This window comes from Pollicipes pollicipes, unplaced genomic scaffold (assembly GCF_011947565.3).
Source record: "Pollicipes pollicipes isolate AB1234 unplaced genomic scaffold, Ppol_2.1 Scaffold_1600;HRSCAF=1878_pilon_pilon_pilon, whole genome shotgun sequence".
Taxonomy (NCBI): Eukaryota; Metazoa; Arthropoda; class Thecostraca; order Pollicipedomorpha; family Pollicipedidae; genus Pollicipes; species Pollicipes pollicipes.
This window is the reverse complement of record NW_023595962.1, coordinates 9703335-9713585: the sequence shown is the minus strand read 5'-3', so window position 1 is coordinate 9713585 and position 10251 is coordinate 9703335. Positions and strand designations below refer to the sequence as shown.

Here is a 10251-nt window from a genome sequence, read left to right as displayed (position 1 = left end):
GTCACCGTCTATGGTCAGATGTCAGGCCACCGTCTATGGTCAGGTGCCAGGGTCACCGTCTGTGGTCAGGTGCCAGGGTCACTGTCTGTGGTCAGGTGCCAGGGTCACCGTCTATGGTCAGATGTCAGGCCACCGTCTGTGGTCAGGTGCCAGGGTCACCGTCTCTGGTCAGGTGCCAGGGTCACCGTCTGTGGTCAGGTGCCAGGGTAACCGTCCCTGGTCAGGTACCAGGGAAACCGTCTCTGGTCAAGTACCAGGGCCACCGTCTGTGGTCGGGTGCCAGGGTCACCGTCTGTGGTCAGGTGCCAGGGTCACCGTCTGTGGTCAGGTGCCAAGGAAACCGTCTCTGGTCAAGTACCAGGGCCACCGTCTGTGGTCAGGTGCCAGGGCCGCCGTCTGTGGTCAGGTGCCAGGGTCACCGTCTGTGGTCAAGTGCCAGGGTCACCGTCTGTGGTCAGGTGCCAGAGTCACCGTCTGTGGTCAGATGTCAGGCTACCGTCTATGGTCAGGTGCCAGGGTCACCGTCTGTGGTCAGGTGCCAGGGTCACCGTCTGTGGTCAGGTGCCAAGTCACCGGTCACTACGTCACGGTCGGCCGAGTAGATCGATTTCTCAGAAACTCGACCCCGCCTGAAGACCCTGCTGAACGACCCCCACCAAACCTGGTGGAATGCTTTTGGGCTATCTCTCGCGCGAAAGACGGCATGACCCGTGTTTGGTTTTACCGGCCGACGTGGCGGAGGAAGGCTCCACCGCCTCTGCCCGCCAGCGCCGCCGCCGGCCAATGCACGGTTACGGGACGCAGTTGTGCTAGGCGCAGGTGCTTCAGAATATCTCCAGCTACGCAGGTGTTCGGGCGCACCACTACGACGCTATGATGGGCGCATGCGGTCCAGGACGCGTCCATTATTTCAAACTCATAGTCTGTCCCGGCAGCTCAGTTGGTTAGAGCGCCTGCCTTCCGATCTCACGACCCGTGGCGGGGTGGGTTCGAGTCGCTTCGGGCGCTCGCTATCTGGCATCGATGGGTATGGCTCGCGGCCGCTGGCAGCAGACGCGCTAAAGGTCAGTTGACGTCAGAGGGCAGGACGGACTGTGCCGAGCGTTGCGGCACGTTAAGCTTCCGCCACTGAATTATGTCGTTGCCTGGAATTGCGCGATCGGACGGTAGGAGGCAGGACTCACTCAACAAGCACTGCTTAGCGTGAGCACTGATCCCAGAAATCTTTCCTTTCAAGTTATTCCGATAAAATCTCAAAAAATCCTGACTGCCAAGCTTACATGACAACACACCGTGCCGAGGTCTGGCACATCACTGCCACCTAAACAGGGTCTCTCTGCGTCATGCTAAACGTCAGCCCAAGTGGCCCATGCTCCGGGTCCGTTCTGGATGAGGTCGGGCGTGAAGGTCCGCCAGCCGCGCCGGTGTAAACAGTGGAGCTGCTGGAGCCGCGCCCACGGATGCTGCCCTTCTGGTGCATCTTGTGGCACGCCGTGAACGGATCAGATGGCGCCCATTTGTGAGCGGGAAGCATATTTAAAGAACAGGGGGTTTGCGGTGATCAGCAGTGCGTGAACATCTGAAGGCCGCGGAAAGAACACCGGAACCGGTGCTGTACGGCAGGGTAGGCTTACGCCTGCACGCGAATTGCACATCTGATTCTGTCTCGGAGCACAATCAGCCTAGCTCTCGGCCAGGCGTGGGAGCGACCGCGCCTGGTGTGAGCAGGTCCGACTCATCAAGTCCAAGCCCAGCAAGAGGGCTCACGCCTCGCTTCATGAGTCACCCCCGTGATTTGGGGGAGAGATGCTAGAGCTGTTATCCAGCGGCACGGGATGTGAAGCCGAGCACGTGCGGGTATTTTTGACGCGTTCGGTACGGGTAGATCAGCTGGGCATTGGCCAACATGGGTCAGCCCAGGCCCGAGGCGGCGGCGCAGCAGCATTGCACGTCATATAAAGAGCCGCCAGCAGCCTGTGTGGCGAAACATTTCATGAAGTTTCTACATACATTTGGGAAATTCTTGCCCATATTCGTGCATATACGCCTAATGCTCCAAAAATATGTAACGCATCCAGTTTTTTGCCCATTCTATACGCCACCTCTGAGCTTGTCCAACCAGTTAGACATCTCATAAATGGCGCTCAATTTTTTTGGGGGGGACGGCCTGTGTACGTGAAAAGAGCATCATTTCACGCCAAAGAACGTCTGAACGGTCGGGGTTGAGGGAGGGGTGCACGCCCCATATGCCTTTCCCACTCCGAGCGCGTCCCTGGTCGTAGCGGTCTCTGTACGGGCTAATGCCTGCGCAGCAGCCTAATTGAGCAGCCAGAGTGCTAACTCTGGACTCTCGCCTCGAAGCGGAACTAAATACCAAACTGTTGGAAGTTTGGCGTCATTCGAACATCTGGGCTCATCTGGGGAGAAAAAGACGTCAGAGTGCTGACATTCAGGGCTCCGCCCCGGGCTACAGACGCAAAAGGCCAAACACAAACAAATTATTTTTGCAGCTAGCATTACTTGCTTAGGCAAGTTAGATTTAAGCCAGATGTCCTGACGTGCATCCGAGCCCATGGTGACAGAAATAGTTCTGTCGCCGTGATGCATGTTGAGAGAACCGGCGATGCGGTCCTCGCCACCCAGTGCAGAGGCGACCGTCTCGGGTTACCACCCGGGTGTTGTCCACCGTCTCACAAGCTCGTGTGTCCTGTGTCACCAGTAGGGCACCACCCGGGTGTTGTCCACCGCCCCACAGGCTCGTGTGTCCTATATCCCCAGTAGGGCACCACCCGGGTGTTGTCCACCGTCTCACAAGCTCGTGTGTCCTGTGTCACCAGTAGGGCACCACCCGGGTGTTGTCCACCGTCTCACAAGCTCGTGTGTCCTGTGTCACCAGTAGGGCACCACCCGGGTGTTGTCCACCGCCCCACAGGCTCGTGTGTCCTGTATCACCAGTAGGGCACCACCCGGGTGTTGTTCGCCGTCTCACAGGCTCGTGTGTTCTAGACCCCAGTAGGGCACCACCCGGGTGTTGTCCACCGCCCCACAGGCTCGTGTGTCCTGTATCACGAGTAGGGCACCACCCGGGTGTTGTCCACCGTCTCACAGGCTCGTGTGTCCTGTATCCCCAGTAGGGCACCACCCGGGTGTTGTCCACCGTCTCACAGGCTCGTGTGTCCTGTATCCCCAGTAGGGCACCACCCGGGTGTTGTCCACCGTCTCACAGGCTCGTGTGTCCTGTATCCCCAGTAGGGCACCACCCGGGTGTTGTCCACCGTCTCACAGGCTCGTGTGTCCTGTATCCCCAGTAGGGCACCACCCGGGTGTTGTTCGCCGTCTCACAGGCTCGTGTGTTCTAGACCCCAGTAGGGCACCACCCGGGTGTCGTTCACCGCCTCACCGGCTCGTGTTCCCTGTGTCCCCAGTAGGGCACCACCCGGGTGATGTCCACCACCTCACCGGGTCGTGTGCCCTGTGTCCCCAGTAGGGCACCACCCGGGTGTTGTTCGCCGTCTCACAGGCTCGTGTGTCCTGCGTCCCCAGTAGGGCAACACCCGGGTGATGTCCACCGCCTCACAGGCTCGTGTGTCCTGTGTCCCCATCAGAGCACCACCTGGGTGATGTCCACCGCCTCACAGGCTCGTGTGTCCTGTGTCCCCATCAGAGCACCACCTGGGTGATGTCCACCGCCTCACAGGCTCGTATGTCCTGTGTCCCCAGCAGGACACTACCCGGGTGTTGTCCACAGCCTCACCAACTCGTGTGCCGTATGTCCCGAGCAGAACACTGCCCAGGTCGGATGTACCCTCGCGTACCTATATGAAATGGGCTAAGAGTTGGGCTGGGTGCAGGTTTTTGGAAAACTACGGGGATGGCTGCGGGGATGGGTAAGATGTTTGCGACATGGGGATGTTCCAAGAAATAGCACTCAACATTACTGCTGTGCTTCTTTTAGCCGTAATTGCCTCCATTCACATGACGTTTGAAGCTATCAGGTCAGAAGGGTAAGTTGGATGCCGACGTTCCTGAAACTCCTGCATAATTTAAACTAATTTGCTGGAAAAATACCAACGGGTGTGTACCAGGCGGGTACAGCTGATTGCGATTGACTAGCAGGTAGGTATGGGTACATCCCGATAGGTAGCGGAAAATTGGGTAAAGCAAACTATAGCCATGGAGGTGCAGCTGTGGATATCTAGGAGGGAGCGAGAGATGCCGCTGCTGCCCAGTCAGGCAAAGTCAAGAAGGGGTCGGGCGCCCCTGCCCAGCCAGACGAGGTCAGGGGGTAGGGCACCCCTGCCCAGTCAGACGAGGCCAGGGGGTAGGGCACCCCTGCCTAGCCAGACCAGATCAAGGGGAGAGGGCGACCTTGACTGAGGCCTCGCTGGACGCCCCGCGCTCGAGGCTCTGAGTCTCCACCAAGATACTTGGTTGAGACCAACAACCAACAACAACGACCAACAACCGATTCATGAAAACGGCTTGAAGAACGAAACTGTAACTGGCATCGTAGAATATAGTCGGCACGCAACCAGTAAAACGCAACCTGAAAGACTTATCTTTGCATTGCACAAAACGGCCGGCAACAAGCTCAGCGGCCTGTTGCAATGCACATAAAAAGACAAAAAATTTCCAAATTTAAGATCTCACCGAGAGAGCTTAAATGACAAACCATCTCTGGCTTAGCGCCCTCCGTTGCAGCCATGTTTACGAAACCATCTTGAATTGGATCGTCAAACTGGACTCCGCACACAGAATGCAAGTATCGGAGGTGTCATTGCAAGCAAGGGTACCGCGTACGTTGGATTGTTTTTTCTAGGAAGTTGAAACATTTTCAACTCGTATGGTAGAGTTGGTGCGTTCATTTAAGCGTTCCACCCCGGACACGCCATCATTTCTGACTGCTAATATCCGTGCAAACATTACCACGAATTTGGCCGGCTTTCAGCGACAGGTTTCAGTTAAAAACCACACTCTGTGGCTTTTAGGCATTTGAGCGAAACCTGTATGACCAGGCGTCGTGTTTGACGGCGCCGGAAAAATAAATCAAACACAGCGTCTGGCTTCCATTACCGTGAACACGTAACTTGCGGATGACTTAACGATAGCGAAAAAAACTGCACAAAACGAGGGGAAACCGGGATCGAGCTGGCCTCGCCGGACTGCATCACGGGACAAATACTTCGCCTGGTGGGTGGGGGGGGGGGGGGGGGGGGGGCGGTCTCTCCCTCGATCTCCCACGAGAGATCGCAAGGGCAAGGTTGGAACGGATCGATGCATACGCCGGTCACTCGGTCTCTCACTCGGCCGGTCACCTGGTCCGCGCTCCAGCACGGACCAGGGGTCCGACTCCTTATCGTTTGAGGAGGTGAATGTCAAATCTCGATACCACGGCAAACACCAGTGTATATTCGATCACGCAAATGTATCGCATATAAATCGCTTGGTTCATGCTGCTATGCCCAGCCAGGTCGATTTGTCGTTATCGCTGTGTTGGTAGTTGATAGTCACGTTGGTAGTTCACGAGACAACGGGTAATGTAACATTTTCGAAACCGATCTTGATTATACACGCAACCTGGCTCATGCAGTACACACAGGCTTAAAGACCAGCCTTCTTCGATTAATGTCCACCCAAAACATATCCGTTTTTTGTAACACTTGGCCGCCACTCACAGAGAGTAAACACATTCTAAGTTCATAAATTTCGTCGACCGCAACTGCCACACCAAGGTCAAGTCAGAAAAATGCAGGAATGCAGTCAGGTACATGTGAGAGGACTGATCATGCACCATAGCCGCGATCACGTCTTGAGGGAGAAAAAGCTGAACACCCTGCGCCCAACCAAAAGCCCAAGTATGCGTCTGAAACATGTGCTTCTCGGACATCCCACGCCAATCGAATATCAAACCCCGCTTCCCCGCCGCGGTTCCGGAGCAGAAGGCCAACCTCCGCAGAAACCGATCTCGGATGGGCGTTGGCAGCACGGAGGTGCTGCCAACTGCCGAACTGGTGTTTTTGTTGAGTTTACCTTTAGAGAGTTAGCTGTGGGCCACACGTTCAGGGAGGACGAGGTGCGCTACACGCGATCAACCAGAGCACCTGTGCTCTCATTTCCCCCGGGCGCTGAAATTTGGGTGTTTTCGGCGTACTGGATGACGTGTGTCTCGGGCACGAGGTGCGTCGCATCGTTGTTGAACGCGCTGTGCGGCGATGGCTGCAGGGCAAAGCCCTGGAAAACACCGAAGCTGCTCTTAAGCGTCTCACACAACTACTTGCAACATTTTCAAGACACAAATCGCTTAGCTCCATCTGCTTAGATTTCGGCATTGTCCGCACGACAACGCCCACTTCTATTCTTACCGCAGGCCGCGCACGGCGCCTTACTGGAAGAAAGTGCCAGACGATTCCTCGCTTGCGGTCTTGTCGCACCCAGTGGTGCCTATGCTTGTCTGCGGGTAGTACGTACCGGCTTGTCATGATCGGCTTTGCCGGACACGGGATGCATGCCGTAGCCCTTAGCTCATCATCGCTTAACGAAAACTGAGAGCGTTCGCCGAACCCAACCGCCTGATCTGATCAAAATAGCGGGATAGTGTTTTTCTCAGAATTTGTTGGTTCGCTAGACGCTCGCTTATTTACATACGTGGCCACTTCTACCTTCGTGCTAACAAAAACTTGAACACGCCCCCGGCGGCCGACTGGTGGCGGTGATTTGGTGTTTTGGGGCGCGCCGGCATGGGGGCCATTTTGACCCCACTCGATGACGGTTATCTACCTCTGCGGCGACGCGATAAGTGTGTTGTCAACTAATTACAGGGGTATCACTGGTACACTTACACTGAGGGGTGAGTGAAAATAACGTCAAAGTTAATGTGCGCTAAAAGTGCAAGTACATCTCCAAATCCATAACATGGGTCTCGACCGATTAGCCGATGAAGGAGCGCTGGAGGAAAAAAAGTCGTCGCCTTTCCATCTCAAGGCGCCGGCATGAGACGAGCACATGTTCCGCTGACAACCGGCCCCGTATCTATCACACCGTGGCACATCGCTACGCGTCAAGTAAAACGAGTGTGTTGCATATGTATGACCCAACCGAAGCCTACAAAGGACGACTTTCTGGAAGCGGCTTCAGCGGGGGGAAGATTCCCAATCACCCAGTTGGGGCTTGATTTTCCCGAAAGCGTGAAGATGTTGGGCGAGCTAGTTCTGCCACGTATCGCGAGCGTGTTTAGAAATGACCGACCTCAGATCACGAGCGGGCTGCAGTCGGATGAAGAAAGCTCAAAACAATTTACCAACTCTATCTATGTAACAAAACCACCACCGACGCCATGACCCTCTGGTGAGATCCATCGCCAAGACACTAAACCTGTCTTTTTGACGCTCATTTATCCAAGGAAATATGAACCGTCACACCCATGCACAAGCTAATTCCCATAACTCCCACATTCCCACCCTACAGGTGCACTAAATCGGGGAATAAATATGCACGTTTACTGAGTGACTTAGGCTACATCTGACTAAACATCTGGCATCTGGTAACACCGATGGATCGTGAGCACGGCGCTCCAGATGACCGAGGTTCTGGCTGTGTGTGCTCCAGGGAGATCGAGGCAGCCATCAAGAAGCTCGCAACGGTACACGATGAACACATCAAGTGCTACGACCCCAAAGGGGGCTCTGACAACGCCCGTCGTCTGACGGGGCAGCACGAGACCTCGGCCATCACCGACTTCTCGGCAGGTCAGGCGCGCCCCGCTCCATCCCCCTCCCCTCCCCACATTTTCCCGTTTGCTGTCGGGTCTCCTGTTCTCTCCCCCCCCCGTCCTTTCTCTTCGCCCTTTGACTTTCCAAGTACGACCCCTCTCTCTCTCTCGCAATTTACTTCGTTCTCGGTTTATTTCGCTGTCAGTCTTCCTCCTCTCAGTCCCTCTGCGTTGCAACCTTCCCCTTCAATGGCTTTCCTCTCTTCTCAATTCTGAGCCTGGCCTCTCCGTACCATGAGCCCTCCGCCGCGCCTCTGGCCATCAACTCTCCCTCACCTCTCTGTACCATCAACCCTCCGTCACATCCCTGTACCATTAACCCTTCGTCACCTCCCTGCACCATCAACTCTCCCTCACCTCTCTGTACCATTAACCCTCCGTCACCTCTCTGTACCATTAACCCTTCGTCACCTCCCTGCACCATCAACCCTCCGTCACATCCCTGTACCATCAACCCTCCGTCACATCCCTGTACCATCAACCCTCCGTCACATCCCTGTACCATCAACCCTCCGTCACATCCCTGTACCATCAACCCTCCGTCACATCCCTGTACCATCAACCCTCCGTCACATCCCTGTACCATCAACCCTCCGTCACATCCCTGTACCATCAACCCTCCGTCACCTCTCTGTATCTCTCCGTCGCTTTCAGTTTCAACCTTCTCTCAACATCTATCCACCTTCCTCAGCAGCCATCTTGACATCTGTACATCCTTGATGGTTGAATATATAGTGTGACAACCGATTCAAAAACCCAATTAAGAACAGTGATTTTCCAGCAAAAAGGAACGTACACTTACGTAAAAACATAAATGCATGTGTGCTACCTCACGTGACTCCAGCATACCATGTCCAGTGCAGTGCTGCCACCTAGCAACCTCTGTTTTCAGGCGTGGCCAACCGCGGCGCTAGTATCCGCATCCCGCGCCAGGTGGCGGAGGATGGCAAAGGTTACCTGGAAGACAGACGTCCCAGCTCCAACTGTGACCCGTACGCCGTCACCGAGATCATCTGCCGCACCACCTGCTTATAGACGACCACTCACAGACCAGCGGTGTAAACACGCGGTGTAAACAGCGGTGTAAACAGCGGTGTGAACAGCGGTGTAAACAGTGGTGTAAACAGCGGTGTAAATAGCGGTGTAAACAGCGGTGTAAACAGCAGTGTGAACAGCGGTGTAAACAGCGGTGTAAACAACGGTGTGAACAGCGGTGTAAACACGCCAGATACGGGCGACCGGCACTTCACGATCTGGGACAAGCTGGCGTTTTTCTCTCTCTCAAATTTAAGGAGCACGTCCCCTTGTCCGCCCACTTGCCCCCTCCATGGCTGAGACCCGTCTGCGTAATAACGCTGCCTGTCTGGCGAGCGTGACCGCAGCTAAGCCCGTGGGAGCCGACCAAGCCTTAAAGTAGACCCCTGGAAACAACTATCACTGCGCACTCGTGCACACTTGAACGTGCCTCATCATATCTTACATCTAGCCGTACGTCTGTGCTCATTGTTGTCTTCAGGCAATGGACATCGACGGTGGAAATCACGTGGCAACTACAAAGGCGTGTTCGTTGCCCACACTGCGTGCCTTGACTGCGACTTCTGCCACACGATACGCAACACGATCACTGCAGGTGTGTGGAAAGTTTGGTAACATTCGATGTTACGTATTAATTCGCGAAGAAGCGTCAAAGAGTATGTAGCACTCTGCAGGTCCCAGATCCTTGCATGCATTGTTGCTGCTCTTCCTGCACATTAAAACTGGTGCCCCAACTGTGAGGGCGCCCTCTCAACCACCTTGGTCGTTGTAACACCGTTTTGACGTAAAACGTGTCACCAGGATAGGTCAACCAAGGTGGTGAGAGATTTATATGCAAGGCGAGATCATGTAAAGCCATGTTGATACTTCCTGATGGTTTCAGAAGAGAAAGCATGCTTGTGTCGGTATTAGTGCACTTGTGTTGGTACTAGCACCAGTACCGTACTTACACAGTGCCTGCTTGGAAAACCACATAGCTCAATGTCTTTTTTTGTGAGACATACCCCACGCTGACTTTTGCATAGTTGCATAGCAGCCTGAAGATAAACTGCGTCAGTGTCTTCGAAAGATTTGGACCCCGGTGATGGGTACTGGATAGAGTAGACTGCAAGCTTGTGGGGCCTTCCGACTGTCTTTTTAGGATGGTACAGGCTTGGTCCGGCGCGATCCTTGCCTACCAAAACGCCAGATATATCATGTTACTTCCGCTTTGGCACGCAAAGCCCGGCTGACGACACCGGTCAGGAGCTGTTTGTGGAACGCCTTTACTCCAGATGTGATTGGGTGTGTCTTCACCTAATGTCAAACCATGTAAGTACTCATGTTTTTAATGCACAGGTTTCCCAATGTATGCGTTTTGCCACGACAAATGGGGCGAGCGGAAGAAGCGCCATCTATATGCCTGCCGTCCCGAAACAGCGGCAGCTGGCGATAGCTGAGATCCGCGC

General features: G+C 54.8%; 1 protein-coding gene across 1 annotated transcript in view; it reads left to right on the top strand.

The window, feature by feature from the left end:
• LOC119090968 (glutamine synthetase) overlaps positions 1-9523 on the top strand; it is a 23526-nt gene extending 14003 nt beyond the window's left edge. The window contains exons 6-7 of the mRNA XM_037213697.1: positions 7606-7745; positions 8661-9523. Of these exons, the coding sequence (XP_037069592.1) occupies positions 7606-7745; positions 8661-8803 (283 nt within the window). The 3' untranslated portion in view covers positions 8804-9523. The remainder of the gene's footprint in view (positions 1-7605; positions 7746-8660) is intronic.
• Positions 9524-10251: the final 728 nt, after the last annotated feature.